Genomic DNA, 13911 nt, shown 5'->3' with positions numbered 1-13911 from the left:
TAGCACACAAGAACTCACAAAACCAGCCACAAGCGGCATTAATGGGTTAATGGATCGGCGGATCGGCGATAATTTCAAAGTCAAACTGCCGCCCTGCGAAAGCTTTGCGAGTAGAGCTTTTCGGCAGTTATCGATAGCTAACATCGTGCCGCGACTATCGATCGACGGGCTGGCGCTTAACAGTGCCATATATAGATTGTAACATTGGGAACTCGAATCATTGTTGGAACACAAACCGCACCAAGCACACACGAATCATGAGCGGGTGAGTTGCTGTAAAAGCCCTTTTCCTCGGAGTTTTCCGCGATCCTAACCCATGGCCCAACCCCGGATCTCTTCCAGACAAGCGGACATCGCCCTCATCGGCCTGGCGGTCATGGGCCAAAACCTGATACTTAACATGGACGAGAAGGGATTCGTGGTGTGCGCATACAACCGCACGGTGGCCAAGGTCAAGGAGTTCCTCGCCAATGAGGCCAAAGGCACCAACGTGATTGGCGCTGAGTCGCTCAAGGACATGGTCTCCAAGCTGAAGAGCCCCCGGAAGGTTATGCTGCTGGTCAAGGGTGAGTTGCTAATCCAAATCCAAATTCAGCGGCTGGGCAGCGCAGAACATCGAAAAGCCAGTGAAACCTGCTGTAAGCGATCGCTGTGTTGGTGACTCAGTTTACATGTGTGCGCGCGTGCTGGTGGATTGGTGAAAAAGTCAAAGCAAAGTCATCAAACGATTTTTGCGGCGCGTATTGCAATGTGCAAACGGAAAGAGAGGATAAGCAGGTGAAGTAGGAAGAGGAGGAAGCGGTGGTAGCGGGATAAGTCGGCAAAGAGGGGGAGCTAACACAAAAAACAACTGTTCGGAGATCATTGAGCTGCGGCCTTAACACAAAGTCTGGGTTACGAGTTGTTTTTGTATAGACGTTAGAGATGGCAGCTCGCTGTGGGTTTTGCAGGCGATAGTTTTGACTGGGACACTAAGCTGAGTTCCAAGCTCTTCATTTGATTCGAAACTAAAATGCTGAAGCTATTTCAAAACCGCACGTCTGATAAAGGCTTTCAAATTAGACCAGTCCCATTTCAAAAACCGTAACCGCAAGTCTGGCATAACACACTCCAATTCATTAAATTCAATTCCAATTCAGTACTTGCCTAAACCATCCGACGATTTGCTGAAGACATGGGCTGATTTCCAGGTCACTCACGCGCCCGTCTACCACACTCGCGTGTCCGGAACTCCGCCTCTCCCACCTCTAGAGCGGCGTGCCCGGCTTATCTCTACCTCCCTACCTAGCTTGCTGTTCGCGCGAAGGCAACAACAACGCAACGCGGCGCAGAGAGAAATCTTTGACATTCATTGTAGGTATAGGTCACATACAAACGCGCGATTTTCAGGGGGATTCTCTCGGATTTGACCAGCCGAAAACCGTGCAGATAGATTCCTTCCCTGCCAGTTTGCCAGGCCAGTGATTCACTCCGTACTGCGGACTGCTCCGTAGAAGCATACAGTGCGGGTCAAGAACATAAGTAGCTCTAGACTTGGATTTGAAAGTTGCGCTACAGGTTGTGCAAACTCCCTTTCACAGGGAGTGGGAGTGAGAAGACAAGGGTGATTGAATATCAGTCTAGTTACTTGGTCACTTACACCAAGAATGACGACCCAAGAAAGCTAGTTGATCAGTGAAGAGAGTGGGTGAGTGCCACAATTTTGACCGCTAGTGTGTCCCACAAAGCAGCAGCGACGACCGCTAGATAGATAGATCAATGCTATTATCGCCACGACTCGTTGGCCTTATCTGGTTCCGCGGCGCTGGAGAAGTGCTCACCCGGCGCAAGGGACGCCTCACCAGGGTGACCTCCAAAGCAAAACAGTGACTTTCCAAAAGCAACCAACCGACCTTGTCCAATCGCACGCTCTACTTTCTGGCTAAATCGATGATTTGTGCACGTAAAAAATAAAAAGAACGCGAAGCGTTTTGGAAAATGAATCTACGATAGTTGAGCTTTAAAGAACTTTGATAAGAAGCTTTGCGCTAATCAATTGTATGTAAATTCGTCCAATTTCAGCTGGCAGTGCGGTCGACGACTTCATTCAGCAGTTGGTGCCGCTGCTCTCTGCCGGCGATGTGATCATCGATGGCGGCAATTCGGAGTATCAGGACACATCTCGCCGTTGCGAGGAGTTGGCCAAACTTGGACTGCTCTATGTGGGATCCGGCGTGAGCGGCGGCGAGGAGGGTGCCCGTCACGGACCCTCGTTGATGCCCGGCGGACACGAGGCCGCCTGGCCCCTCATCCAGCCCATCTTCCAGGCGATCTGCGCCAAGGCCGACGGTGAGCCCTGCTGCGAGTGGGTGGGCGATGGAGGCGCCGGTCACTTCGTCAAGATGGTGCACAACGGCATCGAGTACGGTGACATGCAGCTGATCTGCGAGGCGTACCACATCATGCAGAGCCTGGGACTGTCGGCTGACCAGATGGCCGAAGAGTTTGGCAAGTGGAACTCGGCCGAACTGGACTCCTTCCTCATCGAAATCACGCGCGATATTCTCAAGTACAAGGACGGCAAAGGTCATCTGCTGGAGCGAATTCGCGACACCGCCGGCCAGAAGGGCACAGGCAAGTGGACGGCCATTGCTGCTCTGCAGTACGGCGTACCTGTGACGCTAATTGGTGAGGCGGTCTTCTCGCGATGCCTGTCTGCTCTGAAGGACGAGCGCGTCAAGGCCAGCAGCGTGCTAAAGGGACCCTCGACCAAGGCGCAGGTTGCCAACCTGGCCAAGTTCCTCGACGACATCAAGCACGCTCTCTACTGCGCCAAGATCGTGTCGTATGCCCAGGGATTCATGCTGATGCGTGAGGCGGCCAGCGAGAACAAGTGGAGGCTTAACTACGGCGGCATTGCGCTGATGTGGCGCGGCGGCTGCATTATACGCAGCGTCTTTCTGGGCAACATCAAGGACGCGTATACGTCGCAGCCGCAGCTGTCCAACCTGCTGCTGGACGACTTCTTCAAGAAGGCCATCGAGCGCGGACAGGACTCGTGGCGCGAGGTAGTTGCCAATGCCTTCCGCTGGGGCATCCCCGTGCCGGCTCTGTCCACCGCCCTAAGCTTCTACGATGGCTACCGCACGGCCAAGCTGCCAGCCAACTTGCTGCAGGCCCAGAGGGATTACTTCGGAGCCCACACCTACGAGTTGCTGGGCCAGGAGGGTCAGTTCCACCACACGAACTGGACGGGCACCGGCGGCAATGTGTCCGCCAGCACCTACCAGGCGTAGGTTCCTCCCACCTCCTCCACTTTCCCACTCACACATTCCATGTCATTGGCGCCGGTGTCTTACATGTTTCTTTTTTTTTTCTGGAGTACTTAGTACTTATTTATACCATTAATATATATGTATGTATATAGAATTTCATAATTGTTGTTAAACATAACATTAAATTGGTGTTTTTTTGCTAGCAAATGATTTCGGTTCCTTGGTTTCATCGATGCAACAATGTGTGTGTGGTGTGGTGTGCCGTGTTGTATTGTGTGTGGGTCGAGTCTTTCGAGTTGTGTCTTCACCCAGAGACGCCTCCTGCTCCTTCTGCCGCTCCCTCCCTGCTGTTGTACTCTCGTCAGCTAGCGCATGTTCCGCTTGTGTTTCCCTCAGTCGTCCGAGGGCTTCAGCGTCTTCTTGTTCTCTATGACCAGTTTGTCAGCGCTGTACAAGTGGCCGATGATCACCTGTGGGCAATTAAAGGTTAATAAACTCGGCCAGCTGATAAGCAAAAAGGGGGCAAAATGGTGACTTTCGATTTCTAATAAGATGGCAATGGAGGCTCCCCCCCACAATGTCCCATTTTTTACAAAATCAGATATATATGATAAAATCTACTTAAATATACATTGATCTTTATTATTCCTCAAATTGATTGTCTTCGATAAGGCAAGTAGTGTATTTCTATCAGACCCACTAATTAATTGAGTTGCCAACCATTTGGTAAATAAACGACTGCCCCGTTTTCTGGATACTTCCAATCGTTGCTGATAAGGGATGAGATCCGACGCAGCACTTACCTGGCGACGTATCAGCTCCAGATTCTGCTGGCCATCGGCCATCTGGCGATCGATCTCCGCAAAGTCCCTGGTGCTCCTGTTGGCGCGGAATGTGTCGCGTATTTTGCGGGCAGCGTACATCCTGAAACCGGGGAATACATTGCTCATCGCACATCGCTCGTGGCGGTCATCCAATTTCACAACACCTACCTGAAGTTGTACGAGGGCAGTTTCTCCGACTCGCGCAGGAGATTCCTGTATAACGTTATCGCCTGGCGACGGGTCGACATTCTGATCCTGGTCCTGGCCGAACGGAACTGAGCAGGCGGGCGGGCTGGAGGTTTGGAGCGCTTTTTAATTGATGAGTGCTTTGTTTTGACTCGGGTTTTTGTTTCGGTGCGGCAATTGCCAATTGGACCGCCTGATGACATAAAAATTACATGCGGCAAGCCGAAAAATACCGACTAATCCGCCGCAAAAATACCAGAAACAGCTGACTGCGTTCATTTTGCAGCCTCGTGCGTGAGTGCTAGAGATGACACTTCGTCGTGCTGAAATCAGTGCAAGTGAATAACAAAATTTTTGTTCTATTTTATATTAATGCAAATAGAAGCTATATCTCAGATAATCAAAATAAATTAGATTTATTCATAATACAGCAAAACGTAAAAAAAGTAAACTGTCAATATGTTCAACCAGTTCCCTTTCCATTCCCTTTATGCAAAATAATACAACTGCCGCATTCTTTTTCAATTTTAGTTTTAATTCTGTTTGTTTTTTTCCGCAAGAACAATATATTATGTACTCGTTGAAAACACAAAATAAATATATATATTTTGTTCCCGAAATTGTTTCTTTCTTGCACGCGCGCTTGCTTTTTAAATCTGATTTTTGTAGCCTAACAATTACATTTTTGTGGTTGTAAACGTACACATATATCCATATACATATATATATTTATTTATCAGTGTTAGTTTTATAAGTAGAGTTTCTTTAGCTTACGTTTAGGCAATAAAATAAATTTATTTTCCTCATCTAATCTAGAGTTTCCTTCTCTATCTCTCTCTCTCTTTACACTTGTCTATCGCTCTCGCTTTCGCTCTTTCTGCTGCAGCGTTTTTGCTAAGAGCGCTTGTTTTACAATGAATAAAAAAAAGGTTTTAATATTTAAAGTATGAATAGGTAAAAAAAAAACACATTCGAAATAAATCTAAGTCGTGTCCGATAAAATCGCTGATTAAAGAATATTTACATGGGTGGGGGGGGTGTTGTGTGCTTTCGTGGGTAAGCCGGCATTTAGCTGCTAATATTGCTTATGACTATATAACGTACTCATTATTAGTGGGAATTTGATTTGGATCTTTGTGTTGTTCGGGGTGTCGCTTTCGTTTCTTCAATCTTAGTCATTTTCTTTAGTTAAAACGCAGACCATGCTCAGGAATTCGCTATCACTTTGGGTTAATACAAACGCAAAAACATCAGATCAGATCGCATTGTATCCTATCGCTCTTAGCTATATACTTCTATATATATATATATCTATATATACGTGGGGGTACAGCTGACTGAAACTAGGTGCATTACAGACTATACACATACATATAGTGGTTGTTATATCAACACAAACAAATTACATAATCACAAACAACAGAATTTTATTTTGGTGGCAGGCTTTCGGTGTGGTTAACGACAATTGCGATGGCTCTTCGATCCCGATCCCGAATCCGATCCCAGGTCCGATTATCTGTGGCTGCTGTACGTTTTATAGACACGCGGCGCCCTCGTCGTTCCTGTGGATGCCGATGTGGATGTGGATGAGGGTGCGGAGGCAGAGGCGGACGTGGACGCGTCCGCTCCCACGGCCAACACTTGCGCCGTCGTTTCCAGATTCAGAGGCAGGGGATTGTCGTGGTCATCCGAGTGCTCGTAGATGTAGTCGCGCTTCTTGAAGTTGTCGATGATGCGCTTCGTGGACTTCATATGCGCCACAAAGGCTGCCTCCAACTATTCAAATGGGGGAGAACGTTAACAAGTTAGGAGATTTGATGGATGTAGTTTGATGGATTAAAAGGCTATGCTGTCGATCTGAACTAGGAGGATATAATATAGTGTAAGGAACTCACGCTGGAGGTAAGGTTCATGAATGTGTGGTATTTCTCCAGCACACCAATGATCTCCTTGAAGCTGTTTCCTCGCAGTTGGCGGCGCACCACAGACTCGTACAACTCGTTGTCCGCTATCAAATTTCCCACCAGGATGGCCGCATAACTTCCCTTTAGCGTGTGCTCCATGTGGTGGCCGGCTCGTTGTAGAACTGTCCAAAACCGCCCGGTTTAATTAGCAAAGGACACAGATGATCATCGTTTCGCAGAATACTCACGATTGTTGACTGTCTCCTCCACTTCTTCTTGTTTCTTCTTTCCCTTCTCGTTGCTCTCGAGGAAGGCGTCCGTGTTCTTCTCCACCAATCTGCGGGTATAAAACATTCGATAAAGCAATGCGAAATGACTAGAAGTTTAAATTTGTCCCACCTGGCCAGCTCCTCGCATTTGTAGAAGTACTCAAGCAGAGCTTGCAGTGCACTCACAGATCCTTGCGCTGGTGGATTGTCCGCCACGTACTCTGGCGGAGCGGCAGCTTGCATAAGAGCAGCCCGATTGGGCACAGTGTGCATACACAAATTGATTAGCAGTGTGAGAACCTGGAGAGACGGTCGAATCAGTCAACGAATTGGGAAGATATAAACCACACACACTCACCAGTATGCTTAGCTCAAAGACACATTGGTCGGGAATGTAGTTGGCCGAGAGCAGCAGCAGCCGGAAGCTCGTCTCCACCACATCGCCCCTTTGACCTAGCAGCTCGGCGCCCAGCGATGGCTGCGCCTCGTTGAAGGTGTGCGTCAGGTTGATCAGTACCTTGATCACCGGCACCAGTAGCTCGCGCATCGCCACGCCCGGATGCTCCTTGTTGCTGCCACCGCCGTCGGAGGGATGCAGCATAATTTGTCGACTGCAAAGACGGTAAAGTTGGCAGAGCGTCTCCACCGCTTTTCCCTGGCCAGAGGTGAGCATGTAGCGCTGGTTGGCTTCATTGTGCTGCGTCACATTTTCGAGGACCCGAAGACATCGCGCTACCGTTTGCATGTTATCCAGCAGCGTCGGCTGCCAGTCGATCTCCGTGTCGCAGGCAATCACAGGTCTGCAGAAGTCCGAGATGGTCTTGATAATGTGCTCCAGGCCACCCAGCTTGCGCAGATCCTCTTTGAACCACTCGCCCGCCCGTTTGGATGTCAGCGATAGCAGCGTTTCCATTGCCAGCGTGCCCACAGTCAGTGAATCAACGTTGAGATGCGTTCCCTTGCCCTGCGCCTTGATCTCCTCGCACAATTCGCGCACCTTCTGCTTGTTGCGGTCGTAGCCCGCTCTATCCGGGTGTCCGGTCTCCGTGCTTCCACCCACGCCGTCCGCCTCCAGGAGGTTGATCATCAGCTCCAGGGAGTCACGATCCAGGTCCATGTTAAGGCCCTCCTGAGAGAGAATGTACATGATGGCCGAGGTGCACAGGCCCAGGCTGAGGTCCTTGTTGGCGTCGGATAATGCCTACAGTTAAATGGTCAGTTAATTAACATCTTTGAATGCGAAAAGAGAGTTGATACATGTGTAATGGTTTCCGTTTATACAGGCACTCAATACGGAATAACACTCTAACATGAAAGCTTTCAAAACAAACTGGCTATTCTGGGTACAGCTATTCCGAAAGCTGATATATGGAATTTGGATAAGCCTCAATGGCATGATCAAACAACAAGTAAACAACAAGTTCCCAAAGGTGGTTTGGAGCTCAGCATATGTATAGGAACTGAAAGATTAACATAAGCAGGAGGTAGGACTCACCTTAAAGAATTTGGTGACTACGCCGTGGGCACGCACGTGCATCCGGAAGGCGGGCATCATACACTTGGCGGCTAGCTGGAGGGCGGAGAGGCAGCGTGTCGCCGGAGGATTGTGCGGCTGAAGTGCGTCCAAGATGTACTCGACGTCGTCGTCCATTTCCTGGTACTCGCCGATCTCCTGGATTTGGTGGGCCGTCTTAACGTTTCGCACCACTGGATAGTAGTCCTTGGTTTTGCGGTCAACCCGAATGGCGCCGCCACCGCCCGTCGCTCCTCCTGCGCCCGTCGTTCCCCCCGTTCCGCCAGAGGAAGCTCCCGCTGCACCACGCTCCAAGTCGAGCTCTCCGGCAATTGGTTCCAAATCCAGGTCAAAGGCATCGGAACTGGTGGAGGTGGCAGGTACTCCCTGTTTTCCCGCCAGTCGCGAGATCTTTCCGAGGGCCGGGCTGTCGCCGCGCAACGTGGACGCACTGCTGCACGCACTGGAGGAGCCATTGTTGTTCGACGACGGACTGTCACCGAAGTCACCGTCGGACTTGCCCGCCGCCAAATGATGCAGATGATCCTTGGCCCCAGCGACGCCCACGCCGGATGCCGAGGCATTGCTAGCATCGCTGCCGGTACCACCGCCATTCGCTTCCAGCGCAGCATCCCAACTGTGCTTGTACAGATGCCGCTTGGCCACTGTGGCCTGTTCCGCTTGATCGGATGGCACCAGAGCGCGGCTCTTGAAGATGCTGCCCTTTTTCTTGGAGATGACCAGCTTGACAGCGCCTCGCTGTTCGCCAGAGGACTCAGGTGGTGGTGGTGCCGCCGCTGCAGCTGCTCCTCCACCTCCACCCGCTCCGGCATTCGCCGCGCCCTGCGAGTCCAGTGTCAATGTTCGCTTGAACTTATCCTTAAACTTGAAATCGCGGGGTGGGGGCGAGGAGGAGGAACCATCGTGCTGCAACGACGAGTTGTTTGAGTTGTTCGACAGTTCATCCGGATCGGGATCCGGATCATGGTCTGGCGAATGTTCCCTGTGATCGGTATGCGGAATTTTGGCGGGTGTGGGCTGCTCCTCCTCGGCCTCAGGTGGTTCCTGCTCTTCGGGCGCTTGTTCCTGCTGCAGCACCTGCGTCACCTGCTGGTTCTTTCGCTTGCGGCCATAGCTACGTGGCGCTCCAGCAGCTACTCCGCCCTCTGCTAGGCGGCTGGCCTCGGCTTTGGCGGACAGATTAGCAGCTATCTTATTAATGTTGTTGTTAATGCTGGCCGAATTATTGTTATTGGCTCGGGCAGCAGCATTGCGACCTCTCCTCGGTGGAAGTGTGGCCTGTTCCAGCTGCTCCTCGTTCACTTGCGGCGTCGCCACCGCCGCTTCGTCCACTTCCATGTCGACTTCCAGCTCGGCCTTTCTGGAGCCCCGAGTGCCTCGTGTCGTTCGTTTGCCCGTTGGAGGCGATATGGCAGCCGCGGTGGCATCTGCTCCTTTGGCTCTACCTCGGGTTCTCGTCTCCGTGGCGGGTGGAGTTACATCCACATTGTTATTGGCCTTTCTGCCTCTGCCACGCGTGGCCCTCTTCGGCTGCTGTTGTGGATCCTCCTCCTCGGTTGGCTCCGCATCCGTATTGCCATTTAGCCGTGGCACTTCCCCACGCAGCACAGCCAGTATGTCCTCCTGCAGTGGCGTCTCTGGCACCGCAGATGCTGTTCCCGTGCCAGCTCCGTCGATGGTCATCATCATGGACTCCAGTCGTGACTCAATGTCCGAGGGGGGAGCCACAAGCGAGGAGTGCTGACTCGTCTCCAGATCACTGGTGATCACACTAGATCCCCTGCTGCGAATCACACAACTGTCCTCCTGCACAGCCTGCGCTAGCAGTTGCGGCGTGCTGTTGCCCTTCGAGGAGATGCTGCCCAGCACCGAGGACTGCGAGTCGAAGTCGTGATCGGATCGGGTGGTTGGCGATATGACCGCGGAGCCTCGTTGCGGATGGAGCTGATGTAGTTGATGCAGATGGGATGGCGTGTGCTGTGCTTGCTGACTGTTGGCCTCGCTGAGAGCCAAATGAGGTGAGGGTGTCTTGAATTCGGAGTTGATCTCGGCAGGGGTGGCTCCAGACGTTGGAGCGGCACCAGATCCCGCGGCCTGCAGCTGTTTATGCTTGTGCTTTTTGCTCTTTGACTTCTTTTCACTGCGGGACTCGGCTGCTGCTGCGGCTTTGGCGATGGCGTTGCGGATCACGTCCGTCTTGATGATCAGTTTGAGCCGTTCCTTCGGTGGCTTGTCCGGGGATATCTTCACCGTGCAGTAGTTGATCTCCGGCGGTTCCTCCTCCTCGTCCTCCTCCTCTTCTTCGTCCTCCTCCTCCTCGTTGGGGTCTAGTGACTGGAGCTTGCGTTCCTCGAAAGAATCGCCTGCCGATGCTCCTCCTCCTATTGCCGCAGACGAACCATCCACGGAATCTGCTGCTGGTGGCGGCCTCAGTGGCTTTACTGTGATTTTTGGCGTACTTGCAGGAACTGTTTCGTCTCCGGACCGCTCCGCTGGCTCCTCCTCCGTGACCGGAAGCTGATTCAGTTGATTCTGGTTCTGGTGAGCGGGCGAGCTGCTCGGCGGCTCCTCGCTATCCGTGCTGACCAAGCGAGAAGTGCCCTGGAAAACGAAATGGTGCCAATTTAGCAAGGTTCGTCTACTGGGGGATCCACTACTTCTGCTCCTACTTCGGACTAGCTGATTTGGCAAATGAAAATGAGTACTACTGTGTCGCGTTCCCGGTAATTAACACTCCAACTGAACCGAAATGGGCAAGAAGCGACTGATAAATGCGGAACGAAAAACAAAACACCAACAACTCGGGAGAGAGACTCGACTCCAATTCCGTTGCCGTTGCTTTGCCATGTAAAAGCGCGCGTAATTTAACACTGCTTTGCGCGCTGCACTGCCTTCCCTTTCCCACACACAGCGGACAGCAGCGTAAAGAGGTTGAGAGAGGGATAGGGAGCAAAGACGAAGCACAACGGAGAAAGAGAGGTGGCAGGGAGAGAGCAGCTGTTCAGTGACAGAGAAAGAAAGAGAGAGAGAGAGAGAAAGAGGGCGATCGCATTCGGGGTACTCGGCAAATAGTTAGAGTTGGATAACTTTTCACTGTTCACTCGGTAGTGAAATGTTCCGAGAAACGGAGTGGTGAAAAGCAAAATGGCAGGGGCACCCACTAGTGTGGTGGAAATATTAATTTAAACTACTTTTAAATGTAAAAGTCAATACACAAATAGTTAAAAACCAAATTAAAGTCCCAGGCAATCCGAAACTCACCTTGGAGATGCGCAGCACAATAGGAGGATGTTCCGGCGTGCGGGAAGCGCTCGGAGGATTCGACGCGCCGCCGGATGCGGAGGGCAGTTGGGACGCAGATGCACTTGGCGCTGACGTAGGCGGGGGTAACGAAGGCTCCGATCCAGGGCTGCCAAACGTGGAACTTATGTAGGCTTCCGACGAAGCGGCGGCAAGTGTTGCCGTGGCCGCCACTTCGGACGGTTGGCGCCCCGCCTTGGGAATGATCAGATCCTTGGTGGGCGTGGGATAGCGCTCGTCCTCGTCCACTTCTCGGTAGTTGACCGCCTTGCGGGCGCGACCCAGTACCCGCGATGGCGGTGCCTCCGGCTTCAGTTTTTTCTCCTCCTTCGGCTTCTTCTGCTTCTGCTTGCCCGAGGCACTGGTCGGTTGCTCCGGCTGCTCCGAGGCGGGATCGCTTAGCCCATCGCCATCTCGATCGGAGGCGCCGTAGAACGCACCAGGCGTCGAGGGCGTAGAGGCTGGCGTTGTTGCTGCCTTCTTCTTGGGCGATTTGCGCTTCCGCTCTGCGGAACTGACGCCCTTGCCCGGCTTCAGCTTCACTCCGCCCGCCTCCTGGGCACCGGAAGTAGGCGTGACACCACCAGCACCCACACCCGCCGACGAGAAATGGTCCCGCATGGGCGATGCACCGGCTCCACAGTGCGGTAGCTGCTGAATGATCTGGGCTATAACCTCAGGCGGAGCTGTATTCCTCGATTTGAAGAACTTCTTCGGCTTCGGCGGCTCCGGCACCGAGACGGACATGTCGTTGGGATCGTGATCCTGCGTGGAGGCGGGACTCTGGGAGGGACTGGCGGCCGCTGCAGCAGCCGCCGCTGCCGCGGCCATTGGATGGATGGCGGACAGGGTGTAGGTGCGCGTGGAGGTGAAGCCCATCTTGCCCCACTTGCCAACGGTGCCCACAGATCGGGCGACAGTGGGCCGGTTGGTGTTCTCCTTCTCCTTGCAGAGCGAGTCCAGCGGCACCACGATGTTCTTGCCCCAGCGCGACATCTTCTCTAGCGGTGGTTCCTTGCCTGCTGCTGCTGGTATCCTCTCACTCCGTGTTGCTGGCTCTAATCCTTGTGGTTGTGGATGTGGTCACTGGAAAGGGAGACGCATTAGTTGACCGGTTTTCTTTTTTTTTTTGGCTAACACACTGCAAACGCTTCGCTCATTGAAGTAAAGGCTTGACTTTAGCAACATGAATTACAATCGGTAACCATTCTAAAACAGCTGTGTAATTCGCTATTTACCATTCAATTATCCTGCAGAGAAACTAGGTAACAGCAAATCGATTAAACATATATGTATTCTCCGGCCTATTTGGACCAAGAAATGAGAACACACTGGATATTATATCGAACCTAGTTGGATTTGGCTGCCCCGATACGTATATAAGGGCATGGATAAATAGAAACCTAGTTTTAATGGCTAGTACCAATCCAAGGATTCGGAACAATCCTGAACCCGAAAAGGAGCCTATTCGCCATCCGCGAAGGCAGTGGAAAGGCGGCTGTAACATTCGCAGGACATGGACCACAAGGCAGCCCGTGCTCTTCAATCATTAACTATTAATTCATGTTTTGCACTGCGGGCAGTTATTGAATTTTACTAAAAGTGAGCGATTTGTTTGGCTGGGCAGAGAGAAGTGCAGCAACAGCAAAACACAACAAACGCGCGCCCGTAAGGAGTGCGTCGGTGGGAGCGAGAGCACACGATAGTGCGCGCACACACACGCACACGGCGATTTCCAATTTTCACACACACACGCACCGAAATCAAATCAAGACCAATTCCGAGCGCAAAGGCCGAAAAACAAACAATTTGTTGCACTTTACTGTCGCAAAAATGCCCAAACGACATTCACAAAAAACATCAACTCACCTCAGGCGAAACATTTGGCTGCTCTCTTTGTTTTTGTTGTTATCCGTTTGCTGCGTGGATGCATGTGGTTGCGTGTGTGAGTGAGTGTGGTCGAATAAAAAAATCTCTGTTGCTGCTGCAGCGCATATGTATGCGGCTGCGTGCGTGTGCATATATATATATATATATATATATATATGTATGTGTGTGTGTGTGCGTGGAATGCAATAAAACAAACGATGTTTGCGTTTGCTTTTGCTTATTGGCGCAATTTGATTTGCACGAACTGTGTGTTCGATATTTTAGCGATTACTCGGGACTCAAGCCACCATCACTCTCAGCATTTTCCGCCTGGCCGCTAACTGCAGCGTGTTTTTTGCGTCGCACCACGGGCTTTTTGCTTTTGCCACCACTTTTACTTTACAGCATCATCTCAGGAGCAGTAGCAGCAGCAACAACAACACCCACAAACACACACACAACTAACACCAACACAAACAACAATACGATTATACTGGCCGTTCCGTTCTTCTTCTTGCTGCGAATATTTCTTTGAATTCGCGATTCTCCGCTAAATCGGCGCCAATCGAGAGCGCGAAGTTGTGCAATCTGCAGGGCAAACGAACGCGATCGCGATTTTCAGTTTTTGCAATGGCGAAATGCGCGAAAAAGTTTAATTTCTCTGTTTTTCTACACGAGAGAAGAGAAACACTATTTTAGAGCTGGGCTAACGATTCACGAAACTATCGATATGCCATCGACGATAGCGTGGGCTGCACTATCGATAATTAT

The 13911-nt window shown here is 51.5% G+C and overlaps 3 protein-coding genes across 4 annotated transcripts; 1 reads left to right on the top strand and 2 right to left on the bottom strand.

Annotated features, from left to right (window-relative positions):
- The first annotated feature begins 106 nt into the window (after positions 1–106).
- LOC120456325 (6-phosphogluconate dehydrogenase, decarboxylating) lies at positions 107–3461 on the top strand. Of its 2 annotated transcripts, XM_039643091.1 has the most exons (3): positions 107–265; positions 343–566; positions 2062–3461. In XM_039643091.1, exons 1-3 carry the CDS (start codon positions 258–260, stop codon positions 3273–3275), a joined length of 1446 nt encoding a protein of 481 aa, XP_039499025.1. In that variant the 5' UTR covers positions 107–257; the 3' UTR covers positions 3276–3461. The 2 variants fall into 2 exon arrangements, with proteins under 2 accessions (XP_039499025.1, XP_039499024.1); XM_039643090.1 differs by lacking the exon at positions 107–265 and having other exon boundaries at positions 317–566.
- LOC120456326 (protein bcn92) lies at positions 3318–4494 on the bottom strand. The gene is made up of 3 exons (XM_039643092.2): positions 4247–4494; positions 4058–4178; positions 3318–3724 (listed from the first exon to the last, which is right to left on the bottom strand). The coding sequence occupies exons 1-3, from the start codon at positions 4465–4467 to the stop codon at positions 3647–3649; spliced, it is 420 nt and encodes a 139-aa protein (XP_039499026.1). The 5' UTR covers positions 4468–4494; the 3' UTR covers positions 3318–3646.
- Positions 4495–4974: 480 nt separating this feature from the next.
- LOC120456322 (protein wings apart-like) lies at positions 4975–13852 on the bottom strand. Its single transcript, XM_039643083.1, has 8 exons — positions 13141–13852; positions 11233–12357; positions 7933–10572; positions 6796–7638; positions 6568–6737; positions 6417–6505; positions 6160–6350; positions 4975–6040 (listed from the first exon to the last, which is right to left on the bottom strand). Exons 2-8 carry the CDS (start codon positions 12265–12267, stop codon positions 5777–5779), a joined length of 5232 nt encoding a protein of 1743 aa, XP_039499017.1. The 5' UTR covers positions 12268–12357; positions 13141–13852; the 3' UTR covers positions 4975–5776.
- Between the last annotated feature and the right edge of the window lie 59 nt (positions 13853–13911).

Source organism: Drosophila santomea, chromosome X (genome assembly GCF_016746245.2).
Source record: "Drosophila santomea strain STO CAGO 1482 chromosome X, Prin_Dsan_1.1, whole genome shotgun sequence".
NCBI classification, from domain to species: Eukaryota; Metazoa; Arthropoda; class Insecta; order Diptera; family Drosophilidae; genus Drosophila; species Drosophila santomea.
The sequence above is the reverse complement of the archived record's forward strand: the minus strand, read 5'-3'. Positions and strand labels throughout refer to the sequence as shown.

What these genes read in the sequence shown, in the direction of transcription:
- LOC120456325 (XM_039643090.1), top strand. Translation starts at nt 317, where the DNA reads ATGGCCCAACCCCGGATCTCTTCCAGACAAGCGGACATCGCCCTCATC. An exon ending in GGTTATGCTGCTGGTCAAGG is followed by an intron (nt 567 to 2,061) that starts GTGAGTTGCTAA and finishes GTCCAATTTCAG; the next exon opens with CTGGCAGTGCGGTCGACGAC.
- LOC120456322 (XM_039643083.1), bottom strand. Translation starts at nt 12,267, where the DNA reads ATGTCGCGCTGGGGCAAGAACATCGTGGTGCCGCTGGACTCGCTCTGC. An exon ending in TAGTCACCAAATTCTTTAAG is followed by an intron (nt 7,639 to 7,932) that starts GTGAGTCCTACC and finishes ATTTAACTGTAG; the next exon opens with GCATTATCCGACGCCAACAA. An exon ending in GGAGGAGACAGTCAACAATC is followed by an intron (nt 6,351 to 6,416) that starts GTGAGTATTCTG and finishes GGTTTTGGACAG; the next exon opens with TTCTACAACGAGCCGGCCAC.
- LOC120456326 (XM_039643092.2), bottom strand. Translation starts at nt 4,467, where the DNA reads ATGTCATCAGGCGGTCCAATTGGCAATTGCCGCACCGAAACAAAAACC. An exon ending in CTGCCCTCGTACAACTTCAG is followed by an intron (nt 4,179 to 4,246) that starts GTAGGTGTTGTG and finishes CCCCGGTTTCAG; the next exon opens with GATGTACGCTGCCCGCAAAA. An exon ending in TGGAGCTGATACGTCGCCAG is followed by an intron (nt 3,725 to 4,057) that starts GTAAGTGCTGCG and finishes AATTGCCCACAG; the next exon opens with GTGATCATCGGCCACTTGTA.